Source organism: Nerophis lumbriciformis, linkage group LG08 (genome assembly GCF_033978685.3).
Source record: "Nerophis lumbriciformis linkage group LG08, RoL_Nlum_v2.1, whole genome shotgun sequence".
NCBI classification, from domain to species: domain Eukaryota; kingdom Metazoa; phylum Chordata; class Actinopteri; order Syngnathiformes; family Syngnathidae; genus Nerophis; species Nerophis lumbriciformis.
Window position 1 is genome coordinate 32,932,636 of NC_084555.2, and position 16,922 is coordinate 32,949,557.

A 16,922-nucleotide genomic window follows, 5' to 3' on the forward strand; every position below is an offset into this window, starting at 1 on the left:
CAGTAAAGATGGGGAAAGAAGATTGTCACCCCTATAAAAGAGATGTTTGTGAAAATAAGTGAATTGTTTTTCTTGGGGTTTAACTAGAGATGTCCGATAATATCGGCCGATAAATGCGTTAAAATGTAATATCGGAAATGATCGGTATCGTTTTTTTTAATATCGGTATCGTTTTTTTTTTTAATTTATTTTTTATTTTTTATTAAATCAACATAAAAAACACAAGATACACTTACAATTAGTGCACCAACCCAAAAAAACTCCCTCCCCCATTTACACTCATTCACACAAAAGGGTTGTTTCTTTCTGTTATTAATATTCTGGTTCCTACATTATATATCAATATATATCAATACAGTTTGCAAGGGATACAGTCCGTAAGCACACATGATTGTGTGTGCTACTGGTCCACTAATAGTACTAACCTTTAATTATTAATTTTACTCATTTTCATTAATTAGTAGTTTCTATGTAACTGTTGTTATATTGTTTTACTTTCTTTTTTATTCAAGAAAATGTTTTAAATTTATTTATCTTATTTTATTATTATTATTTTTTTTAAAAGTACCTTATCTTCACTATACCTGGTTGTCCAAATTAGGCATAATAATGTGTTAATTCCACGACTGTATATATCGGTTGATATCGGTATCGGTTGATATCGGTATCGGTAATTAAAGAGTTGGACAATATGTGAATATTGGATATCGGCAAAAAGCCATTATCGGACATCCCTAGGTTTAACCGTCACCATCCAAAAACAAATGGATTTGGACTTCTTACTTTCACCTGGTACAATTTAGGGTTAGGTTAAAAGACTTTGAGACTTGTTGTTCAATACAAATAAAATCTATTATTATTTTTATAACATTATAATACAGTAGTATCCCGACTTACGATATTAATTGGTTCTGTAATGGAGCTCTTAACTTATATCTTATATCAGCACCGCCCATTGAAATTAATTAAAATAACTTTAATTGGTGCTAGCCCTCACAAAATTTAAAACGCCTTTTTTTAAAAAGAAAATCTAACTTTTAGATGAGAAATATTGTATGAAAAACAATACAATACAATGTGCTATTAATAACAACTACAGTAGTTTTATGAAGTACATCATTTACTACCTTGGAGAGTGGAATTCTAGGGTATCTCCTTTGAGCTGCTTCTTTGTCAAATACACCATCAGCAGTTTCTCAATGTTTTCATGGTCTGCTGTTTGAATATTATTTTAACATCCTTGAATGGCATTATCGACTTCTCCTGCCTCCGTATGGTGCATCCTAGCAGTGATACGCTCGGTTTGCTTTGCCAATTTGGCTACATGCTGTCATGTTGTTGATGATTTTTTTTCTTTAGTTCAATTAATATTGTCTACTTCTTCTCAGCACTGTCCCTTCACACTCCCTTTCTTCCTTACCATGTTTTTTTGGAAAATCAAAGATATGTCAATCTCTAGCTATAAGCTAATGCCAGCGAGTAAGACCAGATGTTTTCGCCGGATCTTATGGGGTTCACTGTGACATTTGTTACACCAGCTAATGGCGGGGATGCTTGTAACTCAAATCATAGCAATTATCTGAGAGACAGCTCTCATCTCAAAATACTCATAAGTTGGGGCACTCTTAAGTTGAGGTTCCACTGTATCTCTGCATAAAATGATTAAAAATATTGAGCAAGACACTTATAGAATCAGTTGCCACAACAAAGTCAAAATACTCCTTCACATATACAGTCTATAATTTACTGATTTAAAAAAAATGTTAACACAATGCATTTTAATGTGTATCAAAAGATCCAAAGTAACATACAAATTGCACGCATTTGAGGTCTGCATGACTTAATTTGTTTCCTTCTTTTTAAACAAAGTCCATTAAGTTTAGTTGCGGTGAAAGTGGTGAGGGCAATGTTGCAGTGCTCTTTTAAAGACGTGCAGGTCATTATTCATGCCCCTCTTACCAGTGATGAAGCAGTGCCAAGGGAGGAATGAGGAAATGTGCTCTTCTCATGCAACACATGCACCACCTTATTCTTCCGTACCTCTCATGAGCTATCAGTTAGGCAAAGGCTGGCCTGAAATGAGGATTGGGCAAGTGTCACTGACGTCATGCCATGCGGAAAAGGTGTTTGAACTTCTCCCTGGCACAAACTCAATAGGAAACCAGGTGGAAAGGGCATAAGACAAAAGAAAATAAGTATGTTTGCTTTTTTAGAAGTTAATGAGAAAAAAGGGTTTTGTTTGACATGGCAATCCGTAATGGCTGACAGTTAATGTTTCAAGTAAGAGAAATAGCCACAAGTACAAGTATGGTATGTCAGAGACGTTTGCGTACGTGTTCTTATGCTGTTTAAAATAATACCTCTTGTTTTCTTTTATCGGGGGGGGGGGGGGGGAATTTTATAAAACTGCACCAAGAGTCTCTTTTGCCACTGTTGTCTTGCTTTGGAGCATTTACATCCCTCGTCAGTCCCTTTTCCCACAATGCTGCATTTTAATGGTAAATCCTGAAAGGTCTACTTCTTCCTTTACTTAACCATTAAGCCCTTGCTTTCTAATTGATGGATGCTGGGGCTGTGCTCAGCATAGTTCTAGTTTAATTATTGGTACAATATGTGTTTAGCCTGCCTTCTTTGAATCTGTCACAGAGGTCAGTTAATCGCTGAGATGTTCACTCCTTACTCTTGTTTTTGACCACTGTTTATTGTCGGTCCTAAATTTTACTGACAGTGACATGGGTGAAAGACAACTACTTGATTTTATTCATCAAGTGTAGTTTCTTCCCAAGGAAGAACTATGACGACCTCTCCTTTTCTTTCCCGTAATTGCTCATTTACTGTATGTGTACAGACTGAAGCCTTCAACGTTTACGCTAATGTTCAGTTGAATTTACTGGTGTTTTATATGTTCTGGTTCACACATGTTTTGCGGTTTTGCAATAAAATGAAATATCAATTTACATTTGTCTGCTCTTCTCTTCCTCTCTTTTGACTTTCTTTGCTTATCAGTACGGAGATGTTTTGAATGTGATCATATCAAGTAAGAAGAGAGGAAGCGCTGTGGTAGAATATGCAACTGTAAAGGCAGCTGTAAGTATCAACCTTCTCTTCTGACAGTCCTTTTTCCGTTGTATAATTTTGATACATATTGAAATAGACACAATATGAGCATTTCATATCACGTTTTTTTGACTAAAATGATCACAGTTATTATAATCACGGTATTGTTGAATGTGCTGAAAAAAGGATATACACACACTGAAATATTTTCACCAAGTTTTATTATTAAAAAAAACAAAAAACTACAATGAATAAACACACAATACACTTTCTTGGCAGAAGAAACATTAAATATTGCAATTTGATATTATTATAGAGAGACCTGTGTGTTTATTTCCGAACATCATGTGACAACCTCTGAGGAAGGCCACAGTTATAGCCGAACCCGTCAAGCACGAAAATAAACACACAGGTCTGGCTATAAGAATAACAAATTGCATGATTCTTTAAAGTCCTAATTAACCTTTTTGGACTAACATTAAATATAGTTATTGCTTCTCAAGAGCCATATTTTCATGTGGGGGTTTAAATGTGTTTCTGTTCTTCCATTTTAATTTGTGAAAGTTTTCAAATGTTTTTTAATGATAAATTAATATTGAGTGTTCACTTTGGTTCACTGCCGGTTAATGTGGTGCCACACTAGTTCACTTTTTGTTGTAAACCCCTCCCTGTATGTCGTATTCCTCGGAGTATAGTTCATATATTATTTTCTTAATGGGGAAGAATGTTAATGCCTCTATTAGCATTTAAGCTAACTGGCGATCTAGTGCTAATCGGTTTGTGAGTTTATAAAAAGGCCTTTTTTCACCAAAAGTTCAGGAACTTATAAGTTCCTGGAACTAGAGGTTTCTGTAGACTTGTGTGGTTTGGGTTTCTATCGCATTTCACAGTTCAGGATATTTTATACAATTCAGGCTGATGATATACTGCATAGAGGAGTGGTACAGTTTATTTATTACATTGATACCATGTAAATAAATAAACATTGGTAATACTTATTCTACTAACCATCCATCCATCCATCTTCTTCCGCTTATCCGAGGTCGGGTCGCGGGGGCAGCAGCCTAAGCAGGGAAGCCCAGACTTCCCTCTCCCCAGCCACTTCGTCCAGCTCTTCCTGTGGGACCCCGAGGCGTTCCCAGGCCAGCCGGGAGACATAGTCTTCCCAACGTGTCCTGGGTCTTCCCCGCGGCCTCCTACCGGTCGGACGTGCCCTAAACACCTCCCTAGGGAGGCGTTCGGGTGGCATCCTGACCAGATGCCCGTACCACCTCATCTGGCTCCTCTCGATGTGGAGGAGCAGCGGCTTTACTTTGAGCTCCCCCCGGATGGCAGAGCTTCTCACCCTATCTCTAAGGGAGAGCCCCGCCACCCGGCGGAGGAAACTCATTTCGGCTGCTTGTACTCGTGATCTTGTCCTTTCGGTCATAACCCAAAGCTCATGACCATAGGTGAGGATGGGAACGTAGATCGACCGGTAAATTGAGAGCTTTGCCTTCCGGCTCAGCTCCTTCTTCACCACAACTACTAATGTTTAAGCAAAATAAATACACGCAATAAGATACAAAACAATATAAAATTTGACATAAAAAGTCAGGCTTTTGTCCACAGTGTCCAAAAGTCAGAAAGTTGCCCCTCAGTATATGATGAGTTCATGAGGGTCAGGCGGGCACCTGTGTTACTTTTCAGCTGTAAATAACAATGTGTGAATAATAAATGTCGGTGTTTATCTCACAAGGACAACATGAACACATGAGATTAACAATCGGTTCACTTGGGTTGAGGTGATTACTCCATAAAAGGCGTGTTGCTGACGAGTGTTACACGATGTAACAAAGTAAATATGAACTATTTCATGTGATTTACCTTTGTTCCATTTGTTTACTGACTCCTCTATTTCATATTTATCCAACGAGGTTGCCGAGTCTCGGTGAGCAGCTATAGTCGGCGCTTCGAAATCCGGCTGAATACCGGCTATTCATCTACAAAGCCGTTTAAAAGACTCCGTCCACTTCTCATAGATTTGCGTATCAAAGGGAAGTTTGTCAAAATTAATAAACTGCTTCAAACGGCAAACTGGTTCAAACACTACAGCGGAGTAAAAAACACGGCAAGATTGTTCCCCTAAAATGCCTTCCTCACCAAACAGATGCCTCACAAAAGTTCTTACAACACGAAAGCTCATATCGTTCTAACTTCTTTTTATTGTCAAATATTTTGTAATAGAAACATACAAGAAATAAACAACTTGTTCCTGCATACTCTAATGGCGGCTGAAATGTTGAATAAAAAGTTTTAGGACCGCCCTAACTGTATTCAACCAATCAGCGTTCGACAACAGTACTACCTAGCTGCTAGGAACTAAAATAGTTCCTGTGAAACTTTATTTACCCCAGTAGTTTTTGGTGGAAACGCAGAGGAGTGTTTCATTTACCAAGTTAAATGAGCAAATTCCTGTAAAAGTTCCTGCGGTGGAGAAGGGCCTAAAGTGCTGTTATCAAATCCCAATTTTTCGATAATTTTAATTTACAATAGTAATACTAACTGTCGGGAATTTTACTGTGGTTACCATTACTATTGTTTATCGTTACAGCCCTAATTATCATAGTTACTTTTCCTTGAATGCTGATTCCTTAAGGTTTGTGTAAGTACAGTTTGATTCATTCTGATAATGACACCCATGACAGATGCCTTAGCCTCTGGATAGTCTCTGTTACCTCAACCTATTTTTGGTCCGTTACCTTGTGAAGTTAAGATCTTATTGCGGATGTAGGGCTTTACTCATTCTTCCACACTGTCTGGTTCTGGAGGCCTTTTGTTGTCATGCACTTTTTTTGTTGCTTCCTGACCACGACATGTGCTTTTACCCCATACATCATTTCTGCTTGTCGCCTGGTGTCTAGAGACACCTTCTCTGTTGCCTCTGTCTGCCCATCTTCGAGTTCCATTCTTGATTTTTGGTTACATGCCATGCAAGCCCTTGTAAAGTCAAATGTTTATTTCACATGCAGTTATCCAATATGTCCTTTAATTTGGCTTATTTTACTATGTATAGACGCTACTAAGTTGTTTCTCCCCCACCACCATGTCATCAACCTGTAATATACTGTATGTGATATCTCAGGAGCTGGCTGTGAAGAATGAAAGTGGCCTGAGTGAAAACCCATTGAAGATTTCCTGGCTTGAGGGACAGCCGGAAGTTGCTTCTGCATCTGAGTTCATGTCTGCACAGGTATAATTTACATACCTATTATACAGTAACCTCTCCACTTCTCATGATGTACATCCACCATCTTTTTATTAGCAATATTTTCCCATGGAGACCGCTTTCAACACAAACACCATTTCCTAAACACTGTCCCGGAAGGAGAGATATGTAAACCTTCTGTGGTTTTATTTTTTGTATCCTTGGTGCAAAGAGTGTAGCCAGCCTTGTGCTCTTCTTGCCTGGCCTGGAATCATTTGTTTGGTGAAATGATCCTCAGTTTATTTGCTTTGAAGTACGGAGGCTGTGGGCCAGTACTGGCTTGAAACTTCTGGGTCCGCTGGTCATTAATTGTGCTGGCCTGAAGGGCCAGTAACCCGGGAGTTGCACTGTGCTAAACATTAATTTTGCAAACTGAATTAAATGGTTGCCATCGGCCCCTGCATAGCCCCTGAAACTTAAACCATATTTTTGATTATTCTAACTGCAATATAGTTAGGTATGAAACTGTGGAGAAATATGCACTTTTTTTAGCTGTTGGACAGTGTTGTCTCTTAATGTTTAAAACTTGCAGTATTTTCTGCTTTATATGAAGTTTTTAAAAAATATATATATTTTTAACTTGCTCAAACCAAGGGCCGAATCTACCAAGATCATAATACCACACGTGTGCAAACTATAAAATTGCATGTACTCTTGCTTGGATTCAAAATTACGTCACATCCGGCTCATTGAAGCCGTGTGGTGGTCAAGCCAGCGTCTATTCTCAATGGGTACTAGGCGCCATGTAGCCTTTCTCGAAGAAAAATGCAATATACTTGTGCTGTTTTCGGGTGTACGAACCGTTTATTTCGCAAAAGGATAAATGTTTCTTCAGAGTTCCTCGACAGCTAATCAAGAATGGCGGAAGAGTGCACTGACCACTCCGTTAAAGGTTTGTTTGATATACTTTTATTATTTAGTGTTTCAGATTTATGTATTATCTTGATAATATTTGTACTTCTTAAAACACATTTTTGCTACCAGTGTTCCATAAAGCACCAACTCGGCAGGTCTAAATGAAATAAATCAAATGTGAGCAAAACCTAAAAGAGTTAGACTTTTACCAAAGGCAATGATCATAAATGAAGCTTTCAGCACATACACAATGTTGACATCTATAGTTATATTTTGATAAAGATGGGAAAACACGCATACTCTTAAACGGCGTTAAAACAACAGCAATAAACATGGCAGTAGACACGAAGTTAAATCATGCAATGCAACCTTACCCAAGTAAAAACGATGCATATTTATCCGGGAGAGTCTTGATACCAATTTCCTTGACCCAGCCCCACACAAATAAGTTGTAGACTTCTGTGCTTTTCTAAGTTTTCATCTGTTTTGTCATAACGTCTGGAGCACTACTTTTTGATAAAGTATAGGGAGCTATTCTATTGCATAGTTGGATTTTTTGCTTGCATCTGCTTTTTTCAGGAATTTATAGGCCCCGTGTGTACTCTGCTTGATGTATAACAGCCATTTTGGCTTGGTTGACTACAACTGGTTTTCACTTCCGGAAAGAAATCACTTGTTGGAATACAAGCAATTAGTGGGCGTGTTGCATCTGCGCTACAAAGACTGCGTGTACACTACAATTGATAACTGGTGCAGATTGCAATATTTAAATGAGGTTTTTCCGTATACTATACCACTTTCACCATGGAGACACTCATTTACTGCATATCCACGTTAACATGCGCCCTGCGGCGTTTTGAAACGTGCAACTAATATGTACTGTATCTTTCGGACCATAGTGCGCACCGCATTACAAGGCGCACGGCCGATAGCAGGTCTATTAAGGTCTATTTTCATAAAAAAGGCGCACCGGATCATAAGGCGCATTAAAGGGGTCATATTATGTTTGTTTTTTTACATTTAAAACACTTCCTTGTGGTCTACATAACATCTAATGGTGGTTCTTTGGTCAAAATGTTGCATATATTGTTTTACAGACCATCTTCAAGGCGCTTTCTGACAGTCGCTTCAGGGTGTGCCGTTTTGTGAGCGGTGTTATTTACGTGGCTCACCTTCTACACCATGGGTGTCAAACTCAAATACAGAGTGGGCCAAAATTTAAAACTGAACAAAGCCGCGGGCCAAGGTTGAACAAATTAACCTTTTAATAGGACCCAAACAAGTTTTGCATTGAATATTGAACAAGCAAGGCTTATATAACTTTATAGTGACATGCAAAATCGAGTTTCAAATAATAATAATAATAATTAAAAAATATCAATGGCATATCAAATACAATTTAAATAAAAATGTAATGCCTCTTTTCTATTTGCAGCCTTCTGAGGTAAATATCAACATTGACTTTTTCCACAGGCTTAATAAATTAGAAAATAAAATAATGAATAAACCAACCATTCAGGACTTTAAACTGCTCAGTTTGCAACACACTGATCTAATCTGATGTGCCCAAGCCAGATACCTGCCATCTTTTCTTGGATGCTAGTTCATTAATGTCGGGGATCAGGCTTTGAGCTGAGGCATCTTTCATTATCGAACAAAGTTATTCATCAGTCATTATACCTCGTAGTCCACCCGGACCACAGTCTTGGGGGCGTGTTTAAAAGCACTGCGTTTATCGTCCTCCATGAGTTGTTGTCACGTCTGCTTTTCATCCATTCCAACAACGTGCCGCCCCGATCACAAAAAATGCGTGACTTCAGCACGCACACACAGGTAAATGCAGTGCATACTTGGCCAACAGCGATACAGGTTACACTGACGCGCCCGTATAAATAACTTTAACACTGTTAGAAATATGCGTCACGCTGTGAATCCACACCAAACAAGAATGACAAACACATTTCGGGAGAACATCCGCACAGTAACACAACATAAACACAACAAAACAAATACCCAGAATCCCATGCAGCCCTAACTCTTCCGGGCTGCAAGTGAAATTACACGGCGGGCCAAATTTGGCCCGCGGGCCAGAGTTTGACACCCATGTTCTACACCGTCTACTCCCCATCATCTTTGTTGTACCAAGGACGGGAGTCGAAGAAGTGTCAAAAGATGTAGCTAACTGTTTTAATGAAATTCAGACTTTACTTAAATCAATAATGGAGCAGCATCTCTTCATCCGTGGCTCGCTAGTGCAACAACAATGCCGGTAATGTGTCCCGTGAAAAACTGTCCTACCGGAACTCTCTAATAACTAAAGTTCTGTGGGTGAATTATGCAAACTCACTACAGCGCTTCCATAGCAAGTCTACTGACGGATATAAGTTAGAACTTTACGCTATTTTGTAATAGAAATGACAACAGCGGAAGATGATAGAGAAAAAGAAGATGGTGGACACGCGCAAATTTTCAGGACTTATGTAAATCCCAAATACACATTAGCAGGTATCAGAAGGTAAGAACATTTGTTTTTGCATAATATTGCAAAACAAAACACCAGATAATGTCTCCTAATTGGTGCCATTTTGCAGTCCTTACACACACACACCATGATAATACTAGTATGTTGAAGCAGAGTACGTCTGAGTACGGTAGCCATAATGCTTGAACAATCCATCAAGCGGTGTTTACTGGCGTCATGCAGTTTACACGTATCTCTTATGTGTGACTGTCATCTACTGGTCACACTTATCATTACACCATGTACCAAATAAAATAGCTTCGAGGTCGGTAAGCACAACCAGAATTATTCCGTATATTAGGTGCACAGGTTATAAGGCGCACTGTCATGAAATAATTTAAAGTGCCCCTTATAGTCCGAAAAATACAGTACCACTTTTTCTAGGCATTTTAGAAGCAGTCCTGCAATGCATAAACACTTTTTTAGTGCGCTGAAGGTGCATTTTAATTAACGAATTAACAAGAGCAATCAACATAATGCAGGAAGATAAAGCCCAGGTCGTGACGGCATTCCAACTGAAGTGTGGAAGTCTGGGGGTGCCCAGTTGTTGACCTGTCTGCATAAGATGATCAAAGATATTTGGGCAACTCATCAGATACCCCAGGAGTGGAAGGATGCCAGCATTGTACCACTGTTCAAGAAAGGAGACAGGAGAGAGTGTAGGAATTATCGAGGCATCTCACTCTTAGCCATTGTCAGTAAAATCTTCTTAAGAATGCTTCTGAATATGTTGAATGAACAGATCTCGCCAGAGGTACTTCCAGAAACTCAATGTGGCTTCAGACGAGGAAGGAGCACAATGGACATGATCTTTTGTCTGAAACAAGTGCAGGAAAAGTGTATTGAGCAGAACATGCCGCTCTATGTGGTCTTCATTGACTTCAGTAAAGCTTTTGACACGGTTTCAAAGATTGTGGCAAGTTCTCAAGAAGTACGGATGTACAGACAAGTTTGTTGAGCTCATTGAGGCGCTTTATACGGACATGCAGGCAAATGTGGCACTGGGTGGATCTGTCTCGAAGAACTTCCCAGTAGGGGTGTGGGGAAAAAAATCGATTCTCACGTTGTACGATTCAGTATCGCCTCTCATTTTTCAAAAAATCGATTTTTATTTTTATTTTTTGTATTTTTTATTTATTTATTTTTTTAAATTAATCAATCCAACAAAATAATACAAATCAATACCATAACAATGCAATCCAATTCCAAAACCAAACACTCAGAACAGCAATAAACAGAGCAATTGAGAGGAGAGACAAACACGACACAGAACAATCCAAAAGTAGTGAAAGAAAAATGAATATTATCAACAACAGTATCAATATTAGTAACAATTTCAACATAGCAGTGATTAAAAATCCCTCATTGACATTATCATTAGACATTTGTAAAAAAAAAAAAAAAAAAAAAAAAAAAAAGAACAATAGTGTCACAGTGGCTTACACTTGCATCCCATCTCATAAGCTTGACAACACACTGTGTCCAATATTTTCCCAAAGATAAAATAAGTCATATTTGTGGTTCATTTAATAGTTAAAACAAATTTACATTATTGCAATCAGTTGATAAAACATTGTCCTTTACAATTATAAAAGGTTTTTACAAAAATCTACTACTCTGCTTGCATGTCAGCAGAGTGGGGTATATCCTGCTGAAATCCTATGTATTGAATGAATAGAGAATTGTTTTGAATCGGAAAAATATCGTTTTTGAATCGAGGATCGCGTTGAATCGAAAAAATTGATTTATAATCGAATCATGACCCCAAGAATCGATATTGAATCGAATCGTGGGACACCCAAAGATTCGCAGCCCTACTTCCCAGTCAGCAATGGAGTGAAGCAGGGCTGTGTTCTAGCACCAACCCTGTTCTCACTCTACCTATCAGCCATGCTTGAGGTTGCTTTCAAGGACACATCAAAGGGGGTCTACATCCGGACAAGAAAAGATGCAGATCTGTTCAAGGTTGCTCACCTTCGAGCAAAGAGCAAGACAACAGTAAAGGTTGTGACAGAATTGCTGTTTGTGGACGACAGTGCTATAGTTGTGCACAATGTAGACGACATACAAGATCTTGTGAACAAGTTTGCAGCAACATCTAGTCAGTTCAGCCTCAAAATAAACATCAAGAAGACGAAATGCTTGTACCAGCCACCCAAGTATGAGCCCACATCCCTACCAGGGGAGGTTTGTGTCATGGGAGACCCACTTGTGCAATGCTGAGCATTCAAGTACCTCGGAAGCACAGTGACAGAAAATGCCAAGCTTGATGATGAGAAGAGCGAGTGCTGTGTTTGGGAAATTAAGGGAGAGACTCTGGAATAACAGGCATGTCTCTATTTGCATCAAGTGCAAGGTGTACAGAGCAACTGTGCTAGCTACACTTTTGTACGGTGCTGAAACTTGGACCCTCTACAGGTTGCAAGTCAGGAAACTTCACGCCTACATGATGCGCCACCTTCGGAACATCATGGGCATCTCCTGCAGAGACAAAATCCCCAACACAGAGGTCCTAAGTCGTGCTGGACTGCCATCGATGGATGACATCTTAACCCAAACGAACCTTAGATGGGTTGGGCATGTAGAGAGAATGAGTCACGAGCGGCTCCCTCGGCATCTGCTCTACTCACAGCTGGAGGAAGGGAAACGAAACCGAGGGAGGCCAAGGCTACGGTACAAGGACACCGTTAAACGGAATTTGCGGGAACTGAAAATCGACACTGCAACTTGGCAGCTGAAGGCAAAAGACAGGGCTGAGTGGAGGTCTATGATCCGACCAAAATGAAACAGTCATTGTCGCGCCCGACAGACTGCTATGATGATGATGATGAAGGTGCGTTTTGGAAGATTCTGGCACTAACTGTGAGCGTGCATTGGAATGATCCAGGCACTAGAAAATGCATTTTGCTAAAAAATGTTCTTTCATAAACTGTATATTACAGAGGGGTTAGTGCGTCTGCCTCACAATATGAAGGTCCTGGGTTCGATCCTGCGCTCGGGATCTTTCTGTGTGGAGTTTCCATGTTCTCCCTGTGACTGCGTGGGTTCCCTCCGGGTACTCCGGCTTCCTCCTACCTCCAAAGACATGCACCTGGGGATAGGTTGATTGGCAACACTAAATTGGCCCTAGTGTGTGAATGTGAGTGTGAATGTTGTCTGTCTATCTGTGTTGGCCCTGTGATGAGGTGGCGACTTGTCCAGGGTGTACCCCGCTTGCCGCCCGAATGCAGCTGAGATAGGCTCCAGCACCCAAAATGGATGGATGGATGGATACTGTATATCAGGGGTCCTCAAGTACAAATCTTGAAGGTCCACAAATGTTTTTTTGAAACAGGCTGGGTCCGTTTATTATCGGTCAAGCTTATATAGTAGCAGGAGGTAGGTAGTTTAACATTTTCTTAAAATTAACAAAAATAAAACAAATATCCAATAAAATACATGAAATATTTTCTTTGAAACAAAAATAAATAAGAACTTTGAAAACATGTGTCTTCTGCATTTGACCCATCCCTTGATCACCCCCTGGGAGGTGAGGGGAGCAGTGGGCAGCAGTGGCGCTGCGCCCGGGAAGAATTTTTGGTGATTTAACCCCCAATTCCAACCCTTGCTGCTGAGTGCCAAGCAGAGAAGAATGCTGGTATGAGCTTTTAAACATAACCCGTTAACTGCTGTCAATCAAATGGTGAATAAGATACTCTTTAGGGTTCATATGTTTGTAAATCTGACTGTGATGAAGTCAGTGCCTCACCAGCCATCAACCTCACGGCACGTCACTGCTCTGTCGTTGCTATTTGTTGTTGTGTCATAGATTTAACAAAAATCTTGCTTGATGTGTCATATGACTTTTTCAGCCTCGTGATTTCTTTTTTTCTTAGCTCTGAATCATGAGGAAATGTCTCTTCAAATTCGCGGTGCTCTTTCAGATAGTGACGTTTCAGATTTTCATTTTTCACCAGAGCAACAGTACTGTTGCATATTAGACACATTGGTCTGGTACTTGCAGTAGGTAGGATGAAAACATATTGCTCTGTCCATTCTTCCTTGAAACGTCGGTTTTCCCTGTCCACCTTTCTTTTACCAGCCTGAGCCAACTTGGAGCATGCCATTGAGATTTGATTCACATTCAGTGACTAACGAGTGAACAGTTAGCGAAGTAGCGATATGAGACAACTGTGTGCCTGCAGCGAAAGGTTCCATATGCACTGTGCACATGTGTATGACCCAGGTGGTAACAGCCTATCAGCGCGTCGTTGTGATAGAGATGACAACCCATACCCCGGAATTAGCCAATCAGAGTGGCGTTCTCTCGCTCTCACTCCGTCTCTCTCTCTCTCTCTCTCTGAGAGAGAGAGAGAGAGACGGAGTGAGTGAGACACGAGAAATGTAAACGAAACGTGGAGATATTTGACTAAAAACAACAAAGAACGTTGACTTGCGCTAGCGATAACTCACAGATAAATACAATTATTATATATTTTTATAATAATTATAATTATAATAATAAAACATTTTTTTAAATTTTTTAATTTTAATTTTTTTTTACTATAATTCGTGCTGGATCCGGACGGACACGTCGCTGGGTCCGGACATGGACCGCGGTCCGCCTGTTGAGGATCACTGCTGTATATTAAAAAAAAAACATCATTAAAAAGTTAAACAGACACCAAAACATATCAACATAATTTGTTTAATCTGCCCCTAAAGTCATTCAGCAGATATAATTCTAAAAATGCGTCTTTGGAAGTTAATGAAAGTGGGCTCGGCCTTGGCTGGCCTGGACGCCGGACTTCCGCATAATGTTTGGATGATCTGTCAGAGGCTGAATCTCTTTTTGATTGACAGCAAAATGAGCATATCGGCAATCTTGAAATATAAACCACTGACAGAGAATTTTTCAAGTTTAAACCGTTTTGGGGTTTGTTAATCAGCCCCTAAAGTCGTTCTGCAGATATAATAATAAAAATGATATCGCTGAATAGACCATGTCAAATATTTTTAGTTTTTTGACCATCCATCTGTGGCTCTGAGACTGCAAGGGAACCTTCCCCTAAAATAAAACAAAAAGTGGTGAATTACATACTTTTGTGTTTACATTTGTTTGACTAAATATTCGCCAGAATGCGTTCAACTTTTGTTCAGAATTAGTTACTTTTGCTACAGCTGACAAAACATTCTTCTCATTAGTTGCGGTAGCGTCACAGTGCATTAAACATTGTTGCATCCGAGTGTCCATTAACTTCAATTGGGGAGCATAGAATGGGTTGTTCCATTGCAGCGAAACTAAAGAATCATTGGATAAATGCGTCTTTGGAAGTTAATGAGAAGTAATGTATGAAATGGATTGCGCTCCTTATTTTGCTTGTTTAAGAGAAGCCATCCTCTGTGCACAAGTTTAGTAGATCAGCTTTGCGCGTGCTGTCAAGTTTGCACATGTTTTAATACACACAAACTTTCAGTATATGTGAAATTAAATTAAATTAATGACTTCAATTATCCCACCACTTCTGTGTACCTCCATAGTTAGCAAACTGTGTTTCCCTCCTTGCAGTCCATTTGCCATGGAAGATTTAGGCTGCACACTGGGAATTGTTAGACTAATCTTTTAAAATGTTATTAAAGTAACCTAGTTTGCGTTGCTGATATCTAAAGCCGATTGCTTCATACATTTGAACTCTGCTCCTGAGACTGAAAACAACACCGTGGAAGGGGGATTTTCAAATTAGTCCTCTCTGAGAAGTATTCTCACTAAAGAGGCCCAACATGACATATTGTTGATCCACATCTGGTTTAAGGTCAGTGACCTCAACCGCAGAGGACCCATCTCATTGGACATTATCTGAAATCAAACAATCAGATCCCTCTTCTGTTATTCATTCTGCTATCACCCCTTCACATCAGCCATCTGCAAACACACAAGAGAAGCTCTGGTAAAGAATGGCTTCTTTAACCTCATCAGTCAAAATATAGTACTCTCTACAGGGAGCTGACATGCACATGCACGCACACACACGCGCACATACACGCATACAGGACTTCAGCCTCTGTTTCAGTTCTGCCGTTCCTGCAATAAGTCGCCGCCCTATGATGGAACCTAAAAGAGCGAGGTTTTCCTTGCCTACCCATGTATTTGTGCACTGTACTGTCCCACTGTTCACACACAACACCTGCTGCCTGCTGCTGTCATTGTGTTCCTTTTCCATAAATCAGACAGGACTCAATAGAAAGGCACACTGCTGCTGTAACACTGTTTTTGTTATTATCGATAATTAAAGAATTAAAAGGGATATGGAAATCTTCCAACTGTCATGATTTAAATTAGTAAGTAGGTTTTTGCTTTGTAGCTTTTAATTCACTGTTAAAATAATAGTATTTCATATCTTTAGTCTCAACATTTCATAAAATCCTACATGAAACTGATATCTTACTTACATACAAAATACACTACAATGCAACATCACACAAATCAAACTGTGTACCTTGTCCCTGCATAAAAGTAATGTTTATACACCAGTGTCTGATGTATATTTTGATTAAAAATGTATTGTCTCATGATCTAGATAAGTGAGTCTATCATAAAAAAAAATTACATTTGCACATGTCCATGCTTGATTCTTCCTTCTACAACTGGAGAGGCATTGCCGACTTGTCATGACACAAACCAGATGCAACATTTCTGCCCCTCTGGGATTGTTTTTCCAGCTCGTCAAAGTGCTAGTACTTTAAAATTACACTTTCACCCAAATTACCCCTTAAAGTCTGAAGGAAATGCATCTTATGTAAGGTATCAAGTGCATAAGGGAAGCTGACCTTGCAGTAATACAAATAAAGTGCACAGTGGAAATCAGTCCCTTTTTAGATGTTTTAGAATCCAGTGTGGGTCAGGCTAAGTGATGTAGTTTATTCTAACGGCATTCATCAAAAAAAGCTACAGTATTTTTTACTTTTTTTGGAATTTTGTCTATCGTTCACAAACCTTTATGAAAGACATGACGACGGATGGATTTTTTTTTAATGCATTCTAAATATTAAATAAATGTAAGCAAAAGACCGCTTACAGCAGAGCCAATGGGAGCCCCACTATTTTGCCCATAAAATCCAACAAATAGCCATTCAAAAAGCGGCAACATTACTCCAATTACATTTCGTGTCTTATATATTAACAAAGTATTTGTGATATTGTTATTATAAGTGCTAACGCAGACAAACTAGTTATAGCGGCGGCGCCGTGATCACTTCTGTGTG

The 16,922-nt window shown here is 39.4% G+C and overlaps 1 protein-coding gene across 3 annotated transcripts in view; it reads left to right on the forward strand.

Annotated features, from left to right (window-relative positions):
* dnajc17 (DnaJ (Hsp40) homolog, subfamily C, member 17) overlaps nucleotides 1–16,922 on the forward strand; it is a 61,045-nt gene that overhangs the window by 19,797 nt on the left and 24,326 nt on the right. The window contains exons 9-10 of one of the 3 annotated variants that reach the window (XM_061968712.2): nucleotides 3,007–3,087; nucleotides 6,182–6,289. The exons of 1 other annotated variant lie outside the window; for it this stretch is intronic. In XM_061968712.2, coding sequence (XP_061824696.1) covers nucleotides 3,007–3,087; nucleotides 6,182–6,289 — 189 coding nt within the window. The remainder of the gene's footprint in view (nucleotides 1–3,006; nucleotides 3,088–6,181; nucleotides 6,290–16,922) is intronic. One more of the 3 variants, XM_061968713.2, reaches the window with a different exon arrangement.